Here is a 26,946-nt window from a genome sequence, read left to right as displayed (position 1 = left end):
ATGATACCCACGCTGACGGGAGACCTACCTAGGATACCCACGCTGGACGGTGAGACTACCTAGGATACCCACGCTGACGGTGAGACTACCTAGGATACCCACGCTGACGGTGAGACTACCTAGGATACCCACGCTGACGGTGAGACTACCTAGGATACCCACGCTGACGGTGAGACTACCTAGGATACCCACGCTGACGGTGAGACTACCTAGGATACCCACGCTGACGGTGAGACCACCTAGGATACTCACGCTGACGGTGAGACTGCCTAGGATACCCACGCTGACGGTGAGACCACCTAGGATACTCACGCTGACGGTGAGACTGTCGGCGTCGCCGCGGCGCGCCAGCGCGCTGATGGGGTAGCTCTGCTGCTGCAGGCTGCTGCTCAGCTGGTAGGCCACCTCGCTGGCGTTGACGTGGTGCAGCTGGAACTGGTCGGCCACGCTGACAGGGTTGTACGGCGGCGGGAAGTAGGGCGGCTGGAAGTCGGACGTCGGCGTGTGAGACAGCCGCGTCGAGCCGCTGTAGGTGGGCGAGCCTGACAGCGACGTGATGGCGCCCATCCCCGACGGGTGGCTGCCCACACGCTCCTGAAACCGACACACGGGTCAGCCGAGCGATCAGCCACTTTGGCTCGGTTTCGCGAGGTCAGAGCGCTCCAGGTCGGGTTTGGTAATGTCAGGGCTGCGGCATGAAGGAGAGAGGTAAGAAGTGGGACGGCGCTGCGGCCACCCTGGGTCATCACCGGTGCCGAGGTCGAACCGCGCCGCTTCGGGCCGCGTAGTGGCGCGGGACAGAGCTCGGGCCACAGCGGCCGGGGTGGTCATGAGACCGACTCGTGGCTGGCGGCCTCAGCATGCCCGCGAGGAGGGGACGAGGCGTGGTGATGAAGCATGAAGCCAGGGCTGTGGATGAGAGGTGGGTTCGACCAGCAACGCTTCGGATCACGTACCGAGCATCCGTTGACATGACTCGTGCGCCACCAGCCCCACCGACCGTGCGGACACTTCGCCTGCCCTGTCACCACAGCAGCATTGCGATGTCAGTGCCATGGTCACCGTAGTTATATGCATCAATAAGTGCCCGCCGACTATAATGACTGTCGCGCCTGCAGGGCGCGGTCACGGCCAGGCAGCGGCGTGGCATCGCCGGCGCGACGGGGCCACGGCCGGCCGGAACCACAGTGTGGTGCCCCTGACACTCCGGAGGGCCACAGGGGCCCGCGCGGGCGGTGGCGGAGGCCACACAGGGTGCTCTGGCACAGCGCGGTGCCGACATACGTGTGGGGTCTGCGCACATTTTTAACGTCATTTGAAACCGGTTCTGAGTGTTATATTCGAAGGAACATTTCGTCGCCGCATGCTTCTAACGCATTACCATGAGTGTTCATGAGAAGTGCCTCCACGGGACAATGAGGTCCGATAATCTATTGAACTGCGGCTAGATCTGTCTTATGAACTTAGAACAAAACTTGAAAGCAATTTCAATCCCATTTTAACGGTTTTGATACTCGGGTGACGAACAGCTCCACCTATGAAATTTTGCTCTTCAACATGGCGCATTGCGCACTTCGGATAGGGTACCAACAACGTCTGTTGTCGTAGTTCTGCATATTTGAATGCAACCTCAAGGATACCGGCTGTGAAATCAATGTGTCGTAGACGTATTTAACCTTGGATAAAACTGATAGATCGGAATTCTCTTTCACATCCAAGCAACCCACATGTTGTGTGTGTCGCACAATCTTGCACAACCTCCTAAATGGCTACAGGCTGTCGGCTGGCGTTCCGGCTGAGCAACTCCGCCGGCGTGTCCCGGACCTGTCTCCGAGCCCGCCGCGCTGTGCGCGCCCGGTCCTGTCTCCGAGCCCGCCGTGCTGTGCCCCTCCCGACCCTGTCTCCGAGCCAGCCGCGGTCTCAGGCTCTCCCAGAGCTGCTCAGCCCGCCACCACGGCACGGGCCCGGACGAGATAATCAGCGGCTGGCGGGCTCCAGCGGGCTGCGTCGCTCTGCGTAGGTAGGGCTCAGTCAGCGACCGGGCACGTGCGCCGCCGTCATGTTCCGGTCCACTGCGCTGCGATCTCTCCCGCGCAGCGTCGGGCCGCCCGAATACACGGGCAGACAACGCATTCGGACACCGAGCGTTGATATGCGGGTGCATTGGGACATTACAAAGATGCGGATGGAAGATGTTGCTACCAACGGCAGCGGTAAATTACAAAAAAAACTCATGAGATGATCAGGGCGTCAGGTATGCCATAGACTCGACGAACTCACTCTCAGCGGTAAACGGCGCACTGTACGGTGTGTGTGTAGAGGAACGTGTTCTTAGTGGTGTCGCAAACCCTTCGTAGCGCTATCAGACCTATGCGAAGATCGAAGGACGAGAATTGAAAGTTCAGCAGGTGCATCATCAGGTCACCAGAGCGAAGGCCCGTCACGGCAGGATGTGTTCCACGTCACGGCTTTCATGTTTGATACGTCACGTCGTCACGGCACGGTTTTTAGTGTTAGATACATCACGTCAACACGTCACGTCACGGTTTTCAGTGTTTGATAGTGAGAAACGTGAGAAGTTCCAGGCCACCTTAGTTGTATTGATATTTGTAACTTCTGAAGCTAATCTAATCTGCAGATTATTTACGTATAGCTAAGACATATAACCAGAAACGCCGTCCTCGTTGACCAAAAATGTTCAAGTTGTAGCGATGCCAGCATAATTTTATATTTCTTCATAGTAGGTACACATCCCAAATAATTCCTCTACCGCCTGTTTATGACACAATCATATCATTTTCTAACGCATGCATTTTGTCAACACATATCACCCTTGCGCGCTTCACCGCACCGGACTTTGCTGCTCTCAGCCAAGCGAAGAATTCGTGACAAGCCGTCCAGGCCACCCTGCCACGGCGTTAATTTTCCCCATGGGTAATTGCTCTGGTAGCGTCATCAGAACGGGTGGCCACCGACTCGTGACTGCGAGGACGCAGGTGCGGTATTCGCTCCCGGCTATGATGCAGCTCCCTCGTCAATATCACCGCCAGGGATAACAACGCTGCTGATCGCAACAGCTGCAGAAGTCACAAGATTCTGTAGATTTCTGCGGATATGAAGGGCGTCGTTGAGCATATCCAGGTCAATGTCACTGATATGGTGTTTTAATTCGACACAAGTGTGGCACGCTACTTGACACCCCGTCAATGCTTTCCATGCAATCTAACGTGCACAGAGTGCACAAAAATAGCGTCATAAATTCATCTCACATGGATAGACGGCATCTTGTGGCAGACCTGTGGCGCCAAGCACCCACCCGGCACGCCAACAATAAAATATACTTTGGTATATTTAAAAGCCGATATTGCGGAACAAGCTCAATGAGCAGAGAAACACCAACTTCCCTGTGTTGCACATGTGTGTGCATGTTCCGCTGAAAAGTCCCGCCTTACCTCAACAGAAGCAGCTGACACGTCACTGTTCTTTTCGTCTTGTTCCAACATCGCCCTTACGCTTTTACATCACTTGCACAAAGCGAGCTCTGGGCACCTTTTTGTTGTCCACAGTTTGCCCACGTCAACAGCCCAGAGCCGGCGCACATGCCCCGTCCGTGGACAGGCGCCGGTGCCCAGCTCTGCGGTCGCGGCACAAGTCTGGGCCGGGCGCTGACGCTCGGCACCGGCCGACGTACCGCCGCCACCGACCAGGCGCGTGCAGGACCCACCTGCGGCCGGTGGACTCTGGGCCGTGGGCCGGCCCGGCCCGGCCCGGCCAGCCGCCGTCTAACGCTCCGGGCACGCCGGGCGAATACAGAGCCCGCTCGGGTGCCGCCTGCCCGGTCGCCGCTGCGACGCATCGCACGGCCGACGGGCAGGGTAGGACATAACGGTGACGTCACTGAACGGAACGATACTGTGATGCTGGGGTCTTCTGCTCGTAGATCAGAGACCTTGACGAGGCGAGATTGATTTGAAGACTGCTGGGAAGTCCGGTTAATCCAGGGCTCCTTGAACGCCAATAAATTGTGGTTTACAGCACGATCTGTAGCCTAACGTCAAACAACTGTTTAGGGGAGCCGAGATTGACCGATTTCGTAAAAGCCAGCGGCATTAAGCTTTGGGAATCTGAACGAAGCCTCTTTGGCATTGTGCCGTCCCTCATACACAAACAGGTCAGACAAGGACGGGAAGGAGCCGCATTACATTTGCACAAACGAAGTAAAAAACAAGATTTGCAGTAAAGTGGAACGCATTGAAAACAGAATTCACTACGCTCATACACGGATAGGGTGTCTTTATTATGGAGCGAAATGCTGCCCGCAACTGCATTTTCACCGGACGAAGAAGCATTCAAAATCATGGAAAATCCATAAGCAAAGATTCAGGACGCAACGGCAATCAAAGGTTTCCTCTGACATACCTTTTCAACGTTGTTTATGATAACAAAATATGATAAATCATTCAAAATGGTATCATAAGCAGTGCCATTTTAGAAAGGAGCAATGACCTCAGCTGTTATTTAATAAATTTACAGCGGCCAGTCCTATTGGAACTAGAAATAAAAGCTGTTAACTGTTGGAGACGGAGTTTATACACGAATCTGAAGGCCGCTCGTGGTGCTTGCCACCCAGCCGAACAGTGTCTGTGCATTACCTATCACATACGATATTCATGGATGTACACACATTGCACGCGATGCAATGCGAGATACGTGTTGAACTTATTGCCAGCTAAAATTCGGGCACGTAAACACTTTTGCCCGTGAAGCCTGATTGTCCTTCTCACGCAATATGGTAAAAAGATAGCTACATATGCGTGTAAGCATGTGCATTTTCTGACGAGTGGCTTGAGGTTGAGCAGGACTACGCCACATAAATTGCTCAGCTGGAACAAATTTGAAGCCTCATTGGCACAACTATGCAAACTTCTAGCATCGCCCTTATACATTTTCACAAGAACTGCAATCGTGAAACTAAACAACCGCTGAGCATTTTCTCCGCCCTTACATTGCAAACAAACTGCTGAATCTAATTTTCTTTCCATATCCAATTCAACTAAAACATAAAATCTAAAGGTACGTCATCTTCGACAAATTAACATAAATTCCTTAGTTGCCCACGGTTTCTAGTCGTTCGATTTCAAGAAAGATACAGGCTCCCGGTACGTCCATCTGTCCAGTTTTATTTCTGTGAGCCATGCCAGATGGCTCTTTATAGCAGCCATTACTCGATGACATCGGACACTAGAGTGGAAAGTCGGTACTCCCAGGGTCCACTCACTCAGTGAAGCCATGTCTTTTCCGGCTGCTGTGCGATCAAGTCCGCTTTGTTGAGCCGCCGCTGATGTGTGGGAAACCTCGCTCGCTGGTGTTGGCGCTGGTGCTGGCGCTGGCGCTGACGCAACACACCAGAGCAGCGGCCGAAGCCTTGCGGCGCCCTGTTCCGGGCGTGCATACGCAGTCGTTGGTAGCATGTCGGCAGAACATCGCCGGTGACCACGGCGGTGAGTCAGATCGTGCCGTGTCTTGTCAGACATGGCACCCGCTGGTGACGTTTCCACGCCCCCTTTCCAACGCATTGCACAACAGCGGGCGGAGGCAGCAGGTCTCCATGATTTGAATTTTGATCAACCAGCGCCATACCAGCTCCTAATGCAGTTCATGAGCCATTCCATTTTTACTCAAACGTCAAATCCAGTCTGGTTGAGCCAATCTCACATCAATATTTCCCAGCATAGTCATGAACCAGCCATCACATTGCGACCCTGCTTTGTATACAAGGTCAGACCTCACATAAATGGGCACGTTTAAGACCGCTTGAACTGCCATTGGACTTCTCAATTCTGCATGACATCCGCACTGTGCAATTTTGTAACTCTATCTGACTGTAAGCCGTGCTTCTTTAAGCTTTACTGATCCAGTTTGGTACCACGAGTTAATCATACGCGGATGGATTCACCATATCCGTGAAGAGCTCTGACGGATACCACCAATAGATAGAGGCATCAACGTGCGCGGTATTGACGAACGTTCTGTAAGGACCCCGACGTATGTGTATGCTTCATAGCTAATCGATCACTTCCGACTGCAGTGCATTTTGGCCTAAGGAATCGGAGCCTTTACACGTGTTTGGAATATTCTCTCTCAGATTCTTACGAAGCATGGGGACACGCGATTAATTGGTAGCCAATACTTGCGTTGCAGTTCCGCGCAAGATTGAGTCAGATACATCCTCTACCCAAAACGCAGCTGTGGTTTGCTTAGCGAGCAGCACGCTTATTTCTGCTTTCCTACGACCCTGCGACAGTCAGGGGGGCAACTGTGATCCCAATAGCCAGCGACAATCTGGGAGTCAGCTGTGGGAGGGGACCAGCTGACAGTCGTAGCTGACAGACCAGTCGCCTCCCACGGCACTGGTAGCCTCGGGGGACAATTGACGGTCGTGACTTCTTAGTCACAGGTTGAGACACGGCAGGTTGATCAGCATCGGCTGGTAATTTGGTTGAGTATTTTTGTATTGGTTATTTGGTAGAGAGAATGCCCATATATTCCTCCCGTCCAACAAACGTCGTAGGCGTAATGTTTATTTCCACATTATTTTGGAAGACATCACGGACTACAGCGTGGCGGGAGCACCCCTGGAGACCGGCAGAGGCGGGCACATGTAGTAACAGCCATGAAGCAAGATCCTGATCCACCAAACCAATCTATCTCAACGGTGTTGTGACACCTCACTTATGCCGGCGCTGACCGCGTGTTTGATTAGTGTGCATTTGAGGAAGTCTTGGACCGATCTATGCTCGCTAGTCCACGACCCGTGTTACTTCTGGTTCGTCTCAGTTATAATATAAGGCTCATATAAGTTAATTCGTCACGTGATAAGAATGTGGGACATGTTGTTTTCAAAATGCAGCATCAAAATTTTCGCTTTCAAGTAAAGGTTACATCAACAAAACGACGTTGTGAACTAACATCTTGCTTTCAGCCTAAGCACCCAATTTTGATAAATTCCGGACAGCTATAACCTGGTATGTTTAATGATACTGCGTTGCTGCAGCCCATTCTAGGGTATAGTGCCCACTCTATTGTTCTGAGGAGAAACATTTAATACAAGCCAGCAGACACAAAACATGAGATGACGTGAGAAGGCGAGTGCAAAGAAATACATTGCACATCATGCAATGAGTCGCCAGGCGTTTTTAAGTAATTTTGATAGAATACACCCATGCGACCGCTTTGTAGCGTCCTATTTTCCATCGCACTGTCATCTATGTTTTGCTACTAAAGAGCTTCCATACACATTTCTTGAAATATTTTCACCATTAACACACCATGGGCGGCTGTATTCGTATATGGAGGAGTGTTCATGGACTGAGCAAAGGAGAAAAAAACGCCCAGGCACGGTCAGCTACCAACACCGACCTCCGTTGGCCAACGTTAGCGGCCGACCCAGCACCGCAGTCTCCCTTTACTGCCCGCGCACCAAACTCTGGGGAGACTGCAACGGAGCAAGGACGACAGCGGCCGGTTTTCAACGTGACGAGATCGACGCGTCCGGATGGACTATATACGATGGCGGCAAGGGTCGTGGGACTGAGTCCTGTGCGTCGATGGTGCACGATCGACAACCGCGCGCTCATGTTCTGACGCGTGCAGGCTGCATGTGTCGTCAGGTCTTCAGGACACTCTGGGATCGCAGGCAAAACGAGATGCCAGACCATCCACCTCTCCGTAACTTCCGCGCACAGAACCGCAGCACGATGTGAGTTGAGGACCAGCTCTTTCAAGAGCCTGCACCGACTGGATAGTTCAGGCTGTAGACCAGCGCGACCCGACCGACGAGCGTCTTTCGGGGATGTTAAAACCCGGACCTTACCTCCATCGAGTCGTCATCGGCGTCATTCTCCTCATCATTGAGGTCGTCGTCGACGTCGACAGGCATGTCGTCGGCGTCGACGTCGGCAGCGGCGGCAGCGGCGGCGGCCAGGTCGGCGGCGGTGGCCACCTGCACCTGTGTCACGCGGCCGTCGATGATGGCGTACGCCACCTCGTTGTTGTTGTGTCGCTGCTTGGCCGGCGCCAGCGCGCTGCCGTCGGTGTCCTCGCGGCGCGCCACGGCCTCGGACGAGTCGTCGCTCGCCGCCGGACTGCGCTCGGCCATGACGTGCGCTCCCTCGCTCACGGCGATCTCACGTAAATAGCCGACGGCCGGCCGCGCCGCACAGGTGCCCGCTCAAAATGGCCGCCTGCCCTCCGCGGCGACCTTGAGCGCGCCGGCCGCGCCGCGGCGGGCCCCAAGGCCGGCTGGGTCGGCGAGACAAAGGCCGGCGGGAGCGCGGGCGCGACCTCTTGCCCGCGGCGCCTGCGGCCGAGTGGCGGCGCGGGCCGGCGGCGCCCGTCCCCAGCCGTCGGCGCCGCCCGCCGCATTCCTCGCGCCCGGCCCTGTCGGCGGCATGAGAGGCGGCCGCATGGTCCTGCCGGTCGGCTGGACCCTATCGACGCCGCATCGAGGCGCACCAGGCGCCGAAGCGTTCCCGCCGGCTATCAGCTGGCTCCATCGGCCGCCCGGCTGGGGACGGACACGCCTGGGCGGAGAGCTCCGATGACAGGAGGGTTCGGTCAGCGCGCCGGTCAGCACGGAGGCTCCTTAGCCGCGCCGTGCACTGTCGCGTTCTCCAGGTCAGAGGCCGCGCTCTTTATATGATTTGTTTCACCAGCTTACCAAGCCCTGTGTGACGGCGAAAACAGGTGACTTCCACTTTCGTAAGTTCATCCTGTACACCTCCCTGTCTTTACCTGTAACTCCGGGATCTCCCGGGGTGGAATGAAGGTAACTTATCTGAAAATTAGCATGGTCTTTAATTTGGCGCTCGGGGCGCACCCGCGAACATTTCGCTCCTCTCCTCTCCACAGCTCTCGCAAACAGCCAGCCTGCCCGCCGAGGCTTGGGCCATCTCGCCAGCCAGCCCGACAGCGGCCATCCCCTAAGCCTCAGAGCCGCCGTAATCTGACCGCCGCTGCCCGCCGGCCCCCAGCTCCAGGCCGCCGCTGGCATGCGCTAAACACGGTGCGGGGAGAGGGCCACTGTGAGGGGCGGAGTCGGGTTCTGCCCCTCGGGCCTGCCCGGCGATGGGGTGCCGGCCCTCCACGCACAGTCATCCACCGAACTGCGGCCTTTCGCAGCGAGCGGACGTCGCGCTCTGAACTCTGACGTCAGCACGCTGGCACAGGCTCGTGTTTCAGCCGTTTTTATTTCGAAATAAATCAGCCATCCAGTTTTCGGAGAATTTTTGAGGACATGACGCATGACGAGACACACTGTCATGCAAACTCTGGCTAAGAAATCGATTTGATATTTCGAAGAAAAATAGGTGCCTCTGACCAGGCACCACATTACAGTCTATGCCCCAAATGCTTTGTGCCGATGCGTCAAATTTGACCTGTTCCCGATGCATACGATGGCAACTTTTGTGAGAGCCCATTTAGGACATCGTTTTCAACGTATTACATTGCTTAGCGAAGTTGTGTTATAATATCCATAATTCAAAAAGTTCCAGGACAATACCTATCACGGTTTACCGTTCCAGGAGCTCCGTTGATATAGAACATGGGACACGGAACAAGCGTGTGGAAGGAATGTGGGATCAAGTACCGAAACGGGCTTCTGTGGCTCGTCAATCATTCAAGTTATAACTTGACAGCTGTAGAAGCAAGCAATCTGCTTATTTTTGGGTCATCGGTCGATCCATTGTGTGGCACACTAAAATTCTCCGAGAACAGCTTCCCGTTTCGTCGTTTGAATCATATCTCGCTTTAACACAAAACACTTATTTTTTATTCTCCCGGCCTTAACATTATTCCTACAACATTAATGAAACATTGTGAATTCCGCAAATATTTGACTTTTCAAATGACAATGCCTGGATTGGGATAACGAACGATTGACTGCAATATACGGTAACTTTTTAGAGTAGTGTGGCCAGTGAATACATGTTCACGCATAGTTTTCCCCAACGGTGGTTAACTTATTTGTCGCACAAGTTGTGACTATCGTGGTTATACAACACGATCAGCGACAGCTTTAGTCATCAGTGATCACTCACTAAAATTTACGAAGATGCTTTTTGCGTGAGCCACATCCCATGCTAAGATTTCTACAAGAAGGCAGTTCATATTAAGTTAAAGCAGGAAGTCATTCCTTCTCAGGACAACAATTTCGAATCTTCAAAATATCAAAAAAGTTTTAAATTTGTATGTCGAGGACGAATATTCAAGTGACCGAAATCCAGGAAGAAATCAGGTCCTGAGGGTAGGCTAGGTCAACTTTTTCGGCTGAGGTCCCCCGAACCGATTTTACAAAGTGATACCCCTGATGGCGTCACGACATTGACGCTGCGGCAAAACACCCCCTACCACCAGGGGTGCTACGATATCAGTTGTACGTGACATTATTTCTACTGCAAAAGCACATAGACTTCGCTTATACCCTGTATTCCGTCCGCTGCAAAACTCACACACGACATGAGCGCTACACAACAAAACTTAAGCTCCAAAAAACTTGAACTCGTCATTTTGTATACAGCAAAGACTTATTTAGTCTTTACGTATATGCGACCTTATTTTGACCGTAAAAGGAGCGTGCGTGGGCGTGCAGAGAGAAAGAGCTACACAGCAAAACCTATACTGCAAAAACATATGCCCGGCCATTACTTCCACAGCAAAGACTTAACTGCAAGTCTTTGCTGTGGCACTAATGTTGTGTTTAGGTCTTTGCGGTAGAAATCATGCCATGAGATGGCTGTATACGTCTTTGCAGTAGAGAGAATAATGGGTACGAGTCTTTGAAGTACAAGTTTTTATCGCGCAGCACCAATGTTGCGTTTTAGTCCTTGCAAGAGAAGTAAAGTCGTGCACAAGTATCGATTGCATATGTTTTTTGCATTAGAATCAAGGACGAGCATATATTTCCGAAGCATACCTTTTCTCGTGTCGTACTGAACTTCGCGTATTATTTGTTTCAGTAGAGGAAATGCCGTGTATGAGTAATGACTGTATGCGTGTTTGCAGTGGTAGTAATGGCGAGCGTAAGTTTTTGCGGCATAAGTTTTTGTCGCGTAGCACTAATGCTGTGTAAAGGTATTGGCAAGTAGAAGTAATGTAGCGCTCCTGTTGGTAGGAGCTTTTGTCCTAACACTAATGTCGTGGAACCACCTATGATATCAACACAGTGCGCGCCAAATAATGGCACGCGAGAAGGCACCAAACAAAATACTAGCCGATTGTCAACTATGGGCAAAATTTTTGGATCTTTAGCCTCAGTCTAGCTATTATCTCAGTCAGAGTCACACCATTCAGCTCGAGGTGTCGACGCACGCACGCCAGAAAAGAAAGACATGTTTTGTTTTGTCAGTGATAGTGGCTTTGGTCCGCAAATAAGCGCACAAGCTTATGGGCGTGTTTGGTGTCTTAAAGCCTATTCCCGACACCAAACATTTCCAGCTTTGCAGTAACAATAACTTTGCACGGTTGCATCCATCCAAATGCTTGCGGACAGCCTATCTGCTTCAGCTCAAGAATTATCTGCAAACTCCTTTAGTGGCGACATCTGCCCAAGCGAACGATCGAACCTGAGACGTCCAGATGGCAGCACGTACGAGCACCACAGCTAGCGTCATCTGTGAACATCGCGCTGAAACTGACGGTCGAGATCATGCCTGCGCTACTCGAAGCCGGGATTTTCGTTGTTTTTTTTTCGCACGGGGCGCAAAGTAAGCGCATTCCATGAAATTGCGCTAAATGGCGTTAGTCCTGCATTTTATTGTGGGCCAGACCCACGGGTTAGCTACCAAGCCAGACTCATGTGGCTAAGAAAGTGTAATTAGAGCTGACTCCGGTCTAAAAAGCGACTAAAACAAATGAGCACACACAGTCGGGATCTGGGTTTCTGGGACGGTTATCTGAATTTGCTTCTGCCATACGGGTGAGCGACGACATTTGAGCGACAGGAAGCCATACTGTACCTTGTGCACCCAGGTCATAGAGATGCTCTCAGGCCCCGTCCGAGCGCCAGGTACCTGTCCCGAAGAGTGAAGAGGGTCCCTATGCGGGCTTAGTCTCGGTAGAGAACCCACAGGTACATGTAGTCTTGCCCCACAACAATCCACTCTCCCTGCATCGCGTAAGTGGTCACTTCTGGCCCGGGGGGGGGGGGGGATACAATCCAAACATTTCCATACTGACAGGAACCACGTATTTGCCGCTTCGAAGGCTAAAGTGACAATCGTGGCGAATAGGGACTTGATGAATTCCGTGTAAATGAGTGTTGTGGATTGAAATTAGACTCCAGATAAGTTTGCGAGATGGTTAAGACCATGGACAGTGGGCTTGGCAGGACATAAATTTTGAAAAAACTACCGCTATGAGTAGGCATATGGGAGACCATTAAGAAATGTCGGATATATGCTTCAAACAACCACGTGATGTTACTGCATACGTTTTTTATAGAAATTATTGGTCTCATTCAGACTGCATTTGAGATTATCAAAGCAAAATACGAATTATATGCGCACACCTTCCAGGAACACTTCCACAATTTAGGTTTTAAGTGTTGGCAAAATACAAACAGGTGGGTAAAGAGTGGATACAGTTCAATGGGGTGGGTGACGGTCGGATATGGGAACAGCCTATGGCTGAAGGCTGGCTATGGTAAAGAAAATCTTACCAATGAAGGCCCCTATTAAACTCTGAGCTTCCATTGGCCGTGCACGTCACAAACCCGATCACGTATGCTGTGCAGCACTGAGGATCCGGCAGTCCTCCATGTGTGACGTGCAAAGTCGGGGTCTATCGGCAGCCTTTCGGGTGTGCAGTGCGTCGAGCCTAGGACTACCGGCAGCCACTGCCGGCATCCTGTCGCATGCGATGTGCAGAGTCAGGGGCCGGCGGCCGCCCGTCGGGCGCCCCGCCGCCGCCGCTGTTTGTTGTGTTGCCGGCGGCGCGACAGAGGCGCGTGTAATTAGTGCGGTGAATGGCGCGGGCCGCAGAGCCCGGGCGCACCTGTCCGGCCCGGCCGCCGCCAATCAGGCCAGAGGCGCCGCCGGCGACCGGCCATTACCCGGCCGGCCGGCGGCGCGTACCGCGAGATCGGCGGCCCGCCGCCACCGGCTCGCCTCGACACCCGTGCACCGCGCACCTGGCTCGTGAGCGCGGCGCAGCAGCGAGGCCGTTACAGTGTGCACGGAATGATGCGTGAAAGCAGACCGACCACCGAGCGCTTTTTCGGCGGATGTGACTCGCGCGTGGACTGCATAGCGTAGATATGCCAGTGTGTCCAAAGTGGAGAACGTTCTCTAATTCCATTTGAAAGTAAGTAGAGACGCTCACAATTAATTCAATTGACTCCCGGCAGAAGACATTTCGGTAATTCCATCTCCCGTCATCCGTAATCTCACCAAGACGGACATGGCCGCGGAAAATGCTCCGTGGCCACAGACAGCGTGGCCGGACGCGTTCCCGAGTCTCCCCGAGGATGACATGGCGGCCTGATGGACGATTAACGAACCCCACCCCGTGAAAAGGCGAGACAGTGCACTTTGTCGGCGGCTGCCCTGGTTCGATTGTTTTTGTTGTTGGGGCTGTGTTCACGCGATCGTTTCCTCGCTCCCCTCCAAAACACTGGCCGGTCATAAATTACCGGAGCACACTCTGCCGGTGGTGCGGCGCTGGGCGCAGGACACCGGCCCAGGTCAGCCGGGTCACCACTGGTCCCGCCCACTTCCTGTTGTTAGTGGACGTCGCCTCGGGGTACGTGGGCCGCCAGCGGGGACCAGTCCAGCGCCATCTTAGGTGGACGCGTGGGTCACAATCGAGTCTCAGTTCGGTCTGAAGCAGCGTTGGCCCAGGATACAGACACAGATAACCTTACCCAGCTCCGCTGGTTCAGTTCGAATATAACCTTGAGCTCGATTACCGTTTGGCGGAGTCATTGCCAGCTCCGAGCTGTTTACTTCAAGTGGAAAATGCGGTATGCATTATTTTTGGCTGGCAGCTTTGCTCAAGCTAGATAACGATTACGTTAGCAGCTTTTCAGAGATAACGTAGCATTTCGTAGGATGCACGGATGACAGCGTCGCATTCCTGAGACCGGTCGCCAGTGTGCTTGTGCAGTTCCTCCCAAAAGTACGCGTGGGCCAGTCGTAGTTGCAGCCGCAGTCACCCAGCGTAGGCCAGAATGCCTCCACATCGCGCCAACAACGGCGCTGACTTGAACCCTGAAAGGTCAGAGCACCGCCCAAAGCTCAACCCTCCCCTCACGACAGCAGCTACGCCCGCAGGCTTATCCTCAGGCGCTTCTGCGGAGCGCCAGTGTGATGGAAAAGACAAAGCAGATAATTGGATGAGGTTCCTGGATCAAAGGAGGCTCAGACCGTCGCATGGCAGCATGGGCAGGCTTCAAAGCGCCTGCTGTCGGCTGGTGGCGGCACGCTCGTGATGCAGTGTTATGGCCTTAGACAAAATACCTCCAAGCTGCTTGGCTATCTATGGTTTCCAGCCAGTCACGCCGCGTCAGCTCGGAGGTCGAGCGGCGCGCGGTATGCTGTTTGAACCAGGACTCAAGGCTCGTTTCAACTAGTACCACCGCTGCTGCGGGGGCGTTCATGGCTCAGCTGAATATAATCTCAATCTCCAGCGAATCCCGCATGATATTCTGTGCGGCGTTGCTCGGTGGGATACCGTTATGGTGACATTATGGGACTTGCGCGCTGAATGTAACTGTTCGGCATCCTTAGATGATTAAGCCTGATTGTCCCATAATGAACTGATCAAGGTACTCAACACATTTTAATGGCGCCAAGTTTTAATGGATAAGATGCGAACAAAACTAATGGCACGAGCTAGGTACAACTAAATGTGATTTCACTGCACCCCATCCAAGCACCTACCAGATCAAGCCAGGCAGAGAAACGCACAAGAATAAAATGAGGTTTTTTATGTCTTCAAAGTTGCCAGCAAGGCGTTTTTACACATTCTTCAACGCTTACCTGAGGCACAGTGTCGCAGAATCGGATGGGGCGGATGTCTGAGCCAAGTGAAAATGTTAAAGCTACTCCATTTTCGAGGAAAGACCTATTTCCTTAAACCTTTTCCGAGAGTGGGTGGGTTGATCCCTCCCCCCCCCCCTCCTCCTCCTTCGCCCTCCTAGAATCTGTTTTTGTTTTTTTCGGACATGGTTTGGAACAGATCTTTCAAATTTTCTGGTTTTTCCTAAATATACCTATTCTACACATTGCCAAGATATTGGGTCATGATGCACACAGGGTCGGTTCCAAAACCCCACATCGCGAGGGACCTCCCGTGAAATTTGGTGATTCTGCCATGATGGTGATCTCGTTATCATGCTCACTGCCTTTTGTTTGTAGGGGAACTATTACGTCCGATGAATAAGATGGTAGCAGTATGGGCTATCGTTGTTGCAAGATATCAAAAGAAGCATGACATTGGCGGTCTCAGGGCTTGAAAGAAGAAGGGGAGCGTTTCAAACGGTGTGGATGCGGTATGCGTTACTAATGCGGGTATACCAAACACATACGCTGACAAAGGCGGGCTGAGGATTTGCGAGAAAAAAAGAAGAGAAGACGTTTCCTTTTTTGACAACTTAAGACCTTGCCGAGCGATTTTTATTTAAAAAATGTTTGATGTTTAAAAAACGGTCCGGTAGTTCTCAAGATCACAGGGAACCGTAACAACATCCCCTAGCGCGGACAAGGTGCATCGCAGAGCCCATTGGGCGCAGGCTTAAGGATTTATGAGTCCACTTTCCTCTCAAAGTTGAGGAGGCTAACAGTAAAATTTGGGGCCAGGGCCTCTTCGATTAAATATAAACCTCCAATCTTTTTTCCTCTGAAATATTCAAACAACAGTATGGCTTAGAAGGATATATAGCTCAATTTCCAGCAGAGCACGGAACAGAACAGCTTGCATTCAGATTTGCACAAATGTGGATTTCAAGCTCTCCACCTCCTCCAGCTCTGCACCAGCTAAACCACCCATATGATGTAACCAGCTTTCACAACTTTCGTAAATACTCGTGCTATGGCTTTTGTTTTGCTAATACTGTTGAATATGCAGGTTACGGAAACAGTTCGGGGCTTTGCAGACTGTTCTGGTTTAAGAGACTATGTACATCAAAGAGAGTAAGTCGGTGCATTTAACCATGGGGTTCGTTTAGCCCTCCATCTAGGTTGATGGCCTGCATCGCCATCAGTGGCCGGATGAGAGGATACTTTTGGCGATGAATGCCCAGGGCGAGTACAAGGATAACATCCGCTGAAATAACCTTGCAATGGTATTTCCCTAGAGCGAGCAGAACATGCTTATTTGAAGAAGCAGTTGCTTCAACGCCACCAAATCCTGTAGGCTTGAAATATGTATTACCTTTGCGCTTGGTCTTCGGCGAAAATTCAGTGGATTTAAAACGTGGCGTAATGGAATCAAAACTGAAACCGATGGACGTTTGGCTCCACTTAGGCTTGTATCAAAGTCTAAATTTTGAAAAAAATGTTTTGACTTCCAGAGAACAGTGTATGAATCAAGAGAGTTAATTTCGCAACGCTTCACTGAACACAAAAATGTGGTTTGGGCGGGCCCAATGTATGTAAGAAGTCACAATCGAGGGCTTTTGAACCATCGCAGACGGTGATCATGATAAAAGGAATCGCATGATGCAATGATGGAAGCGCATTGATTTAAAGTGATCCAGTCCTCGGTGAGATATGCCTGATATCAGGACGATGGGAGCGCGTCCAGTATTGACACGCAGTGTTGCTTTTGTCGTTTTAGATGTTCAAGTGGCATGCATCCTCGAGCGAATTTGTAGTCACGAACCTTGTTATCATAATCCAAAAAAGTATAGAGAGACGTCAAACGAAAGTCAGGGTTTTAACATTTTCGTTGTTCCTACCCGAAATTGTGCTTTGGCTTTGGTCGCTCCGTGGTTCTGCCCGTAATTTTTTTATTTATATAGCTTTGGTAAGATCGCACGAAAAAATACCTGTCAGGAAAACTGCAACCCAGCTTATATTGTGAGAGACATAAACGACGCCGAAGCGAGACGACAACTTTCCGTGCTCGTCAGTGCTCTGCGCAGGTTGAGGCGAAGCACTGCCCCTCATAGCCGGAGCAAACTTCGGTTGTGAAGCGGGACATAAAACCGTTGTGCGGAGCCTGTCTAGCGTGTTTGAGGCTAGCTGAGCGGTGCCCCCGGGCCTCAGCCCGGCGTCTGTTGGTCCGCTAGCTCCGAGTCGGTGCCCAGCGACCCCTCACCCCCAAATGGCGAATCCTGTTCCTTGGAAATGTCTGCCACCGGCTGCTTCCAGGATTCATTCTGCTAGGGACGTTTGCTATTAACCCCTCCGCGGTAAAACGCAGCGACACGGCGCGGCTCGTCTACAACCATGCTCAGATGCTTTTTGGAAAGATTGTGCATACTTAAAGGGAGCGTCCCATCTTTTTGTACTTTTCACTTATGGTTACATCACGATGTGATCAGTGAAATCAGTTGTCTCGAAGTGCTTCTGAAAAGCTCAGAATTTCAATCTGAAGTAGGCCGCTCTTGCGAGAGAAGTCTCCTTGGGATTCCCGCCCACTAATATGGAAAAAATGCATTGCATTTGTCTTGCTTTTTTCCGACATGTATGTTCTGTTATGTTTGCAACACAACGGTGAGTCAAAACGCTCGTTTCATAAATGCTACGAGGGCTTGAAACACACTGTGAGCACAAAAAGATATGCGAACGTAACGTGACCTATCGCAACGTAACGAGACGTAACGTGACGTATATATCATCATGACGTATGTATCGAACGAACATATCATCACGTGAATTCAATGAAATGGTGTGCGATGGCTTTGATTTCACCCCTATGGCGTTTACTGCAGAGGCTTTTTGAGACGCACTTTGGCTTTGGGAATAGGAGCGTCACATGATCCAAAGCGACACACTAGTACAAACTTCAACCAGTACGTTTCTCGGTAACAGGCCCCTGCCGTCCGCTGGGCGAATCACAAACATTCTTTTGTTCGCACCAGTGAAGGTGCCAGGCGATGGTCCTGACGACGGTGGTCGCGGATGCAGGGAAGAAGCGAAGTGCTATTTCAAAGCGTTGACAGCGTAAGCTGGACACGACAGTTATTAAAATTGATAACTTTATTATGTATTGACGGTGCTGCAGTGGTACTACCCAGTGCTTAGACGCAACCGGTCCTAAGGTTTCACTAGAGCATGTTTTTGGAACAAGCCTCAAAGGTGCGACACTACCTTCAACCGCTAACCAGTACGTCTGTCGACGACCGTCATCGACCTGTCACCACCCGTCGTTGACAGGCATTACATCTAGAGCCGCGCATCGGTGCACTGTTTCGCTTTTTGCGTCCCCATTCGTCCATGCCCAGTCAACAAAGACATGCCGAGTGAGGATTTTTTAATGTTCCGGAGGGCGGCAGGCGAGCGGCCGTGACCACCAGTGAGTAATCGTGCGCCGTTTGAGACGTTAAGGGCTCCCGGCGGGATCGCAGCACCACCGACGCCTCAGCCCCGAGGGCGGTATTCGGAGCTGCTGGCGGGAGCGGCTCAGTCGCCCCGGGACAACGGCTGATCCAAGATGGAATCTGGGGAGTGGCAAGCTTCGAATGTCGCGCCAATTAATCGGAAAATGGCACAGATGAAAGCTTTGTCTCCAGGCTGGGCTCCAGCAGCCGGCATGTTCACGACGCGCGGCGTTACCATCCGGCGCCACACGGGAGCCTGCCTGGAGCGCCGGTCGTGGGGGACGCCGCGCCGGTCGGTGCACATCTCGTCGGCTTCAGATGGGCGCGCGGAACGGTCGGATGGCGTGCCGACGGGCGCTCACGCGGGGCCGAGCCCCGGGGCGTCGGGGCTCCTGGCCCGGCCCGCATACCGCCCGTGCAGGCTTCTGCAGATAAACCACGGCCCAGAGCCATGTTTTATGGAAGCGGCCGTCATTAGTGAATATCCTGGACCGTCCTTTGTCCGGGATGGAGGCGTTCAACCTCCTGCAGGAGCGCCGTGGCAGCGTCCGGGATTGGGGAGTCGTGACTCTCGGAGTCGGTGGCAGCCCTGAAGCGGCCGCCGCCCAAGAGAAGCACGCCACCGCCACCGACCGGGAGATGGTGACTCATGAGGTCAATGTCGCCCGGTGTCAAGGAGAACAGCGTTGTGCATCAAGCTCCGTTTTGCTGACATGGGCAACAGAACATTTCCGATTCATCTCTCTCACGTCGGCAAGTAATCGTGGCGCATCATGTGCGTCACGCAACCTCTCCATTGCTAAACACACGAACCAAAATAACGATCGCTCAGACCAGCCACGTGCCTTGTCAAAGTGAGGTTACGAAGCTGAGATTCCACTCATTGAGAGATCTAGTGCATGCAAGACGGAGCATAAGTTGAGTTTGATGTGGCCAGTTTATTACGCTGCGAGTCGAATTGCGTAATATTGATGTTAATGGTTTCAGGCTACATGAGCCTAGTCGGGCGGCCAGGACCGCGACCTTAACACCACCAAGGCCCGGACGATCTTGCAAAAACTCCGTTACAGCTCCTTGACCCGTTAAAACTTCTCAGCTATGATTTTCAGGGAGAGCATTACACTGCAAGCACCACGGTAAAATTGGACCAGTCCAGCAGCCGCCCTAGAATAATGGCCCAGACGCCGGATTCCTGGGACTTACTGCACCAGTTCACTGCCGCATGCTAAGCAGGCTGGTTCGTGCGGACGTTGAAAGCAGCGAGGGGCTCTGGGTGGCTCTGCGATGACTGAGTACGGCAATGAGAGAACGGTGAGATCGACAGCCTATCTCGCGCCACTCAGTGGCTGGCCGTTGTGAGGCTGCTCGCCACAGTTGGCCACACGCAGAGCAGTCGTCAACGGAACACCTCACGATAAACACAGCGGCGAACATAGAATGGGCACAAATGTTCCGCATCGCGTATCTCGCTCCGCAAATCTTGCATGTTGTTGGTCTTCACCCTCAAGAAGATGCTAAACTGGCCTTGCTGGACAGGCAAGCGTCCGACAACCAAGCTTCTGAAGAGCTCCCGTGTCATGAATATAGGAGGCCATGCTATTTCTGGCGGTCAAATTGTCCTCGATAATTTGAGCGTGCACCGACGGACATTTGGCTGGCAGTGCCGCATCCGAGCGTCCGTAATCACCAGTGTGCCATTACAGCGCATTACGTCCGGGGCGGCCGCTGTCTCGGCTGGGCTGACTGGCCGATGCGTCCGGCCCGCGGGCACGGCGATTAACCAGGAATGTCTGGAGCACACGGGTCGATCGGCCCGTAATTGCGCGCCCCGTGTCATTGCGCCCGCGCGTGGCCGCGGGCGCCGCGCGCGCATCCGGACCGCGGCGACCCGGCGGATCGGGAGGACACGGGTCGACCAGCTGGATCGGGAGGGTACCGGCCGACCAGCCGGATCGAGAGGATGCCAGTCGACCTGCCGGAACGGGAGGACATCGGCCGTTCCGGCGGGTCGGGAAGACGCCGGCCGACCAGCCGGATCAGGAGGACACCGGCCAACCCAGCGGATTGGGGGGCTACACCGGCTGACCGGCCGGATCGGGAGGACACCGGCCGACCAGCCGGATCGGGAGGACACCGGCCAACCAGCCGAGTCGGGAGGACACCGGCCGACCAACTGGGTCAGGACACCGGCCGACCCAGCGGATTGGGGAGGACACCGGCTGACCGGCCGGATCGGGAGGACGCCAGCCGACCAGCTGTAACGGAAGGACATCGGCCGTACAGCCGGATCGGGAGGATACCGGCCGACCAGCCGGATCGGGAGGATACCGGCCGGCCAGCTGGGCCAGGACACCGGCCGACCCAACGGATTGGGTAGGACACCAGCCGACCAGCTGTAACGGAAGGACATCGGCCGTACAGCCGGATCGGGAGGACGCCGGCCGACCAGCCGCAGCCGGTGCGGTCGCCCGGACCGGACCTATCGGCGGCCGCGCGGGAGTGACACTCCGACCGGGATCGCGCCGCGGAGCCATCCACGTGACAGGCTCGAGCCGGCTGGACGCCGGTTATCGTGGCCAGCCAACACAAAGAGAGGACCATGTCTTCTTCGACGCGATTTGCATGCGGTAAACAATTTGGGCCCTCATCTCCATAAAATATTCCATGGTAGGACTAATGAGTCCGAGGGTGTCATTGGTGATGAAAGATTGCCCAGGAACTGATAATTTGGCGTCTTTACCCTTGCGTAATCGGTAAAGCCCGCAGATGATTCACCGCGCTCGCCGCTCTTTGCCCGGCTCTTCTGTTGAAGCCATGACCTCCGAGCGCCCTGGGATGGCCGGGAGTGGTCGTTTTTCGGCTTCCCTTTTTGCGTGGAGTGTTATGGCTGGAGGGACAGGCGGGTATGAGGATCCACCAGACATCACTGAAAGTGGCTGCGGAGACCGGTGATGACTGGGGAAGCAGCGGCCGACGGCCGTTGTCCGGTCAACCCGGGTCTTCCAGATGCCACCCTCTGGCGCCGCTGCAGGCAGCTGCGCGGTCCAAATGGTAGCAGTCCAGCAGGCGTCACACTACATGCCGGGGATCGGTAGACACTACGGCTTTGCCTGAACGTCGACAACAGGTGGACGCAAGAGGAATGTTCATTGTGTGGTCATGAACTTCCCCGGGCGTATTACAAGCGTGTTTAAAACAAAGCAGAGATTGAAGCAATTAGGCAAACACAATATCATGCCCAAATCACGCAGAAGTGGGCTCCAGGGAAGAAAACAAAACTGACTGACCGGAATTTGGGACGTCTGTCCCAAAGAAGCAGGATAAAGTCGACTATGAGTGCTCGTGCGACCTATTATGGTTCACAACGTAAGTTACGTGTGAAGCATGTCACACAGTATAAATTTAGATAGCTACGTACGCTGACAAGAGAATTATCAAAAACAACCAGTGGAATTGCCAGCTTTGCACCAGAAGCTCCCTATCTACTATGTTAAGCAAAAGTATATACATTCTAACGAGCCCTTGGCTGGAAGTCTGTTGTCACCGCCTGTCCGTGACATGATCTTTCTTGCAGCATATGGCTGAACTTCCCACGGGCACCCATGTTAATGAAGAAACATTCCCAGGACGGCTGCCGTCATGCTCCAATCTTCCACGGCCAGACACAATGCGCCTCGAACAGCAGCCCGTACCCACGTCGTGATGCTGCCCGGGCAAAATGTAACGGTTTAAACAGGCGGCACCAGGCGCCGGTGTCAGCAGTCTGTACGAACCGAGCAGCTGTGCACCTGCTTCCAAGGCTGCTCTGGAACGTTCAGTCAGGGATGCAGCGGTGTGCCGCTGATAAAGGCTTCTAAAAGGTCGGTTTGCTGGGTGATTTCAGCCTGGCTGTTCCGTAGTAAAGAGTAAGTGCCATACATCATAAAAAGGTGGCGGAGTTTTTGTTATTTTCGTAGTTCGTCACTATTCATTACAAGGTGTTAATTTAAATAATATTGCCCATGCATCGCTTGTTATCTGCTGTTAGATTTTATCATGTAATAGATATAGTTTAGCATCCTGTCAGTGTCGTGTTTGGATTGGGGAGATCATCATTTGACCACATAAAGTTATTATTCAGTTTACTTTCCCCTAGAGGTGTTCGAAGTGTGTGTGTGAAGGGTACCATACTCGGATGTGCATGGCATGATGCATTTGCACATAATTTGGTATGGGTAAAATAATGCCGCTTAGATCATGCAAGGTCACCTCACTGATAATACAATCTCTCAAGGATCACCTCTCTGATAATACAAATATTGTTGTTGCATAGCAGCAAATGCAAATCTGATAAGTTCCCGATTGCGCAAGGGTCATACTGCGCCTCCTGTCACTGGAACACTTGAGCCAACCCTACGTACGTCTCATGTACGTGCCTTTGATCTCGGGGAGCGTGGAAAGATGGGGCGAGACACCTGTCCATCATCTCTCACTAGGAATGTACAAAAACACCAATTTACTAAACACTGGGTGGATCACTGAGCTGTCACGTCGTGAAATTGTTTAGTAATTTGCATCACTTTTACAGCCTGCTACCTGGCGATCTTTTGCCTGTTGCCTATGTGGAGTACTCGGCAGCTGCATGTACGCAATATGTTGTTCCTGATTTCACGACTACTGGAGGATGATGCGCAGCCAGAGGAGCTTTGGATGGCAAGTCTGCCCGGCTGTCAGGATTCAGCGAGGCCGTTCATGTGTGTTTTTTCATCCAACTGTTAGAAAACTGATAAGTTAAACTCAAATGCAGCGATCCACGAGCGTTTAGTATTTAATAAGCGTTAAGCTGAAAAGCTCAAAACCTAATGCAGCTTTCACAACCTTGATCACGCTAAATGGCTAGCCAGCTACCAAAGGGAAATTTCGATCAAGTCATACCAGGTTTACATTCCGGATAGAGTTGCAAACATCTGCAAATCAAATGGTCGGTCAGCTTGGGTTTCGCGATATTTCATTGGAGATCCACATCTCTGCTTTTGGAGGCATACCTTTCTATAAAGTTCAACACCTGAAAAGCAGAAATTTAAATAACTGTCACTTAGTTTTTGCCAGACGAAGAAAATGGCTGTCAGGTCAACCAACTGTCCAGACACTAGTGTCTGGACATTGTCTGGACACACCGTTTGTTTGAACCGAACAAAAGTGGACCGATCTCATTGGGCAGCTCAAATAGCATTACCATTGTGCTATATCTACAGTGGACATTCGCGCAGTCGTGCATTGCACTGCTGCAGCCTAGGACCGCACGGCAGCTTTCTTGACTCACCACCAGTCTACGATTAACAGTCTAGGACATCCGTTTTGTACTGGGATGACAGGATTGTGATCCCTCAGCAACCCGCGGAAGCAAATCTTCAACCATGAATATGAAAGGTTTTGTAATTAAGACCCACGCTCAGCATTTGTTGTGTGAGGATATTTTCTCATAACTTTCGTAAACCGAAGCTTGAATTGTTCTACTATGATGTGGCACAAATCCATTAGCATCAGTGTGCTGAGCTTTAAGTACAGCACCGATGCGTGTGAGACAACTCCGGACGCCCACTCCTCCTACGAATGCGCAGTCAGTCACGCCACTGAGACCTTACCTCGATAACCCAAGTTTCTGACCAGATATTGACATCAGACACGTCCAAGGACTTAAAATTGCAACCACCAGGCGGCGCGTTGGAGCATAAAGGCTCTCGAGAAAACCAAAATGCTTATTATCGGTCAACATCTATCGTCTCATTTTGGCATGGCCGAAAGAAAGAAACCCATGGTCTCATTTTGACATCCTTTTAGCATTGCCAAAACTTTAATCTTTAAGCAGCGTTTACAATCGTTGATTCCTGGCGCGGCTTTCTTGTGAGTTATGTCACTAATTGCGAATAAAAAAGCAGAGAAGGCATGATTTAAACCTAACTGCAGCAAATGCTGGATAGCTTTCGGGATGCAGTCCAATGCCACTTTCATGCAGATGGATTTGATATCAAACTCACCCACTGATCCGACCTCTTCATAAGCCGCTATCTGGCAATCTCGTGCGGTTTTGCACGCATCATCACCACTTTCCGATGCCAAGACCATAATTCATGTGAATGTCGGACGTATTAGACAAAAATGAACATCCAAGATAAATGAACACCATCAGAAAGCGAATGAAGCCACAGGAGTCATTAATAAGGCTCATTCAGCTGAACACGCACATCAAATTTGGCTTCAAAATGCTTCACATCTTGAAACGACAAGCACCAGATAGGACCGAAATTAAACCATTTGTTGGCATACTCACCCATTCAACAGGATAATAAGTATCTAAGCATGTGATTTTCGAAACCTCAGTCGCATGGTGCGTCTTTCTAGCCCCAGCGATATTTTTGTGGAGCAGCGCGCAGGCGTGTGTGCCCCCATGTCTCGTCCCCACATGTTCCCATCATGTCATTTTGAGCGGACAGAAAGCAAATGGTTTGCTCAGGAAAGACCAGCCTGCCCCTCATCCCAAAAGCATGTGGTTTGCACAAAGTCATACGATTCACCACAATGTGAAGCAGTACCGGATGATTTACGTATTTATTTTTAAGGCGTGCAACATTCGGCTCAAGTCCTGTTTGTGAAGACAGCTACGTCAAACACTGTCGATCGGATACCAGTCGATACCAGTCAGTGCCAGTCGATACCAGTCGATACCAGATACCATTCGAGGCAACCATTACGACGTACATCAAACGTGCTCACTCTTACCATTACGACGTGCATCAAACGTGCTCACTCTTACCATTTTCGGGTAGTTGCCCAGGTTGAGCATGCGATTTTCCGGTCGCGCCGTCTTCGGTCTGTCGAGCCGGGCACCGAACGTCAAACGCCGGTAGCTCCTGACTCTTTCACTTCGGTGGCGGTAACGTTCGTGCGGCGCGCGTCTCGTCAGTCCGGTCCACACTGGTGCCTCTCTACCGTCTCTCGCCCTTTGCGCAGCTCGCTGGGACCAGCACCCTGCACCGTCGACACCTGCGCCGTCCGCGTGCTGCCCCGGTCAGCGCCGCGCCACCCGCTGAGCTGCCGGGCCGGTACTGACGCGTCAGGACTGTACCGGCGCCGGGCGGCGGCGGCGGCGGCGGCGGAGGCGGCGCCTGCCCGGGGCTCCTGGTGCTGCCGACGGCCAGCCCGAACACGCGGCCGGCGACGGCGAGCGGGAGCGGGCAGACGGGGGACTCGGGTAGGTGTCAGGAGAGGTGGGACTGGAGGAGGTGCCGTGAAGGAGTGTGATGGGGCGGTCCCGGGAGAGGTGGGACTGGAGGAGGTGCCGTGAAGGAGTGTGATGGGGTGGTCCCGGGAGAGGTGAGACTGGAGGAGGTGCCGTGAAGAAGTGTGATGGGGTGGTCCCGGGAGAGGTGAGACTGGAGGAGGTGCCGTGAAGGAGTGTGATGGGGGCGGTCCCGGGAGAGGTGGGACTGGAGGAGGTGCCGTGAAGGAGTGTGATGGGGCGGTCCCGGGAGAGGTGGGACTGGAGGAGGTGCCGTGAAGGAGTGTGATGGGGCGGTCCCGGGAGAGGTGGGACTGGAGGAGGTGCCGTGAAGGAGTGTGATGGGGTGGTCCCGGGAGAGGTGAGACTGGAGGAGGTGCCGTGAAGAAGTGGGATTGGTGGCTCCGGGAGAGGTGGGGCTGGAGGAGGTGCCGTGAAGAGGTGGGATGGGGAGTTCCTGGGAGAGGTGTAACTGGGGGAGGTGCCGGAAGAGGTGGGATGTGATGAGCCCAGAGCGGGGCAGCGTGAAGGGCCGATATATATGAGAATGGGTAGGGGGGGGGGGGGCGATATCGGGAGAGGTGGTACAGTGGGAGGTACCGGACGAAATGAAACAGTGGGAGGTACCAGGAGGGGTGGAACGGTGAAAGGTACCGGAAAGGTGGCGAGATGTGCCGAAAGAGGTGGGACAGTGGGATGCACCTGGAAAGATGGGCCAAGAGGAGGTGCCAGCGAAGGTGGGCCCGGGAGGTGCTAGTGAAGGTGGGCCAGTAGGAGCTGCCGATGGAGGTGGGACAGTGAGACGTAACCGGACAGGCGGGCCGATGAGGGGCGTTAGGATGCGTGCAACAGTGGGAAATTACAGGATATGTGGATTTGGGAAGGTGAGCATTGTCAGGGCAGATGGGACTGCGTAAGGGGCCAGACTTTGTCGGGTGGCTCCGAGATGCCCATACAATGAAACAGTGGGAGAAAGGTGACGTGCTTGATCTGGCTTGAAATTGACTGTTTAAGAAAAACACGAGGACACTGCATACTTCATGGCTTGTTAAGCATAAGCCAGCCGTGCTCGTTTCCCCCACGGCGGCTTGCTTGCAATATGTAAGTGTCAAACCTAGCGAGAGAGCAGCTCAATCCGTTCAGT

At 52.8% G+C, this 26,946-nt stretch overlaps 1 protein-coding gene across 7 annotated transcripts in view; it reads right to left on the bottom strand.

Annotated features, from left to right (window-relative positions):
• The window catches only part of LOC119098605 (transcription factor AP-2-epsilon), a 43,288-nt gene extending 17,674 nt beyond the window's left edge, over positions 1-25,614 (bottom strand). Inside the window, exons 1-2 of one of the 7 annotated variants that reach the window (XM_037221576.1) lie at positions 25,338-25,614; positions 313-594 (exon numbers count right to left, since the gene is read on the bottom strand). In XM_037221576.1, the coding sequence (XP_037077471.1) occupies positions 313-594; positions 25,338-25,367 (312 nt within the window). In that variant the 5' untranslated portion in view covers positions 25,368-25,614. Of the gene's footprint in view, positions 1-312; positions 595-3,452; positions 3,707-7,873; positions 8,201-25,337 lie in introns of those variants that run through there. The other 6 variants (XM_037221578.1, XM_037221573.1, XM_037221572.1 and 3 more) reach the window with 6 other exon arrangements.
• Positions 25,615-26,946: the final 1,332 nt, after the last annotated feature.

The sequence above is a fragment of the Pollicipes pollicipes genome, unplaced genomic scaffold (genome assembly GCF_011947565.3).
Source record: "Pollicipes pollicipes isolate AB1234 unplaced genomic scaffold, Ppol_2.1 Scaffold_4740;HRSCAF=5597_pilon_pilon_pilon, whole genome shotgun sequence".
Lineage (NCBI taxonomy): Eukaryota > Metazoa > Arthropoda > Thecostraca > Pollicipedomorpha > Pollicipedidae > Pollicipes > Pollicipes pollicipes.
This window is presented reverse-complemented; position numbering and strand designations above follow the sequence as displayed.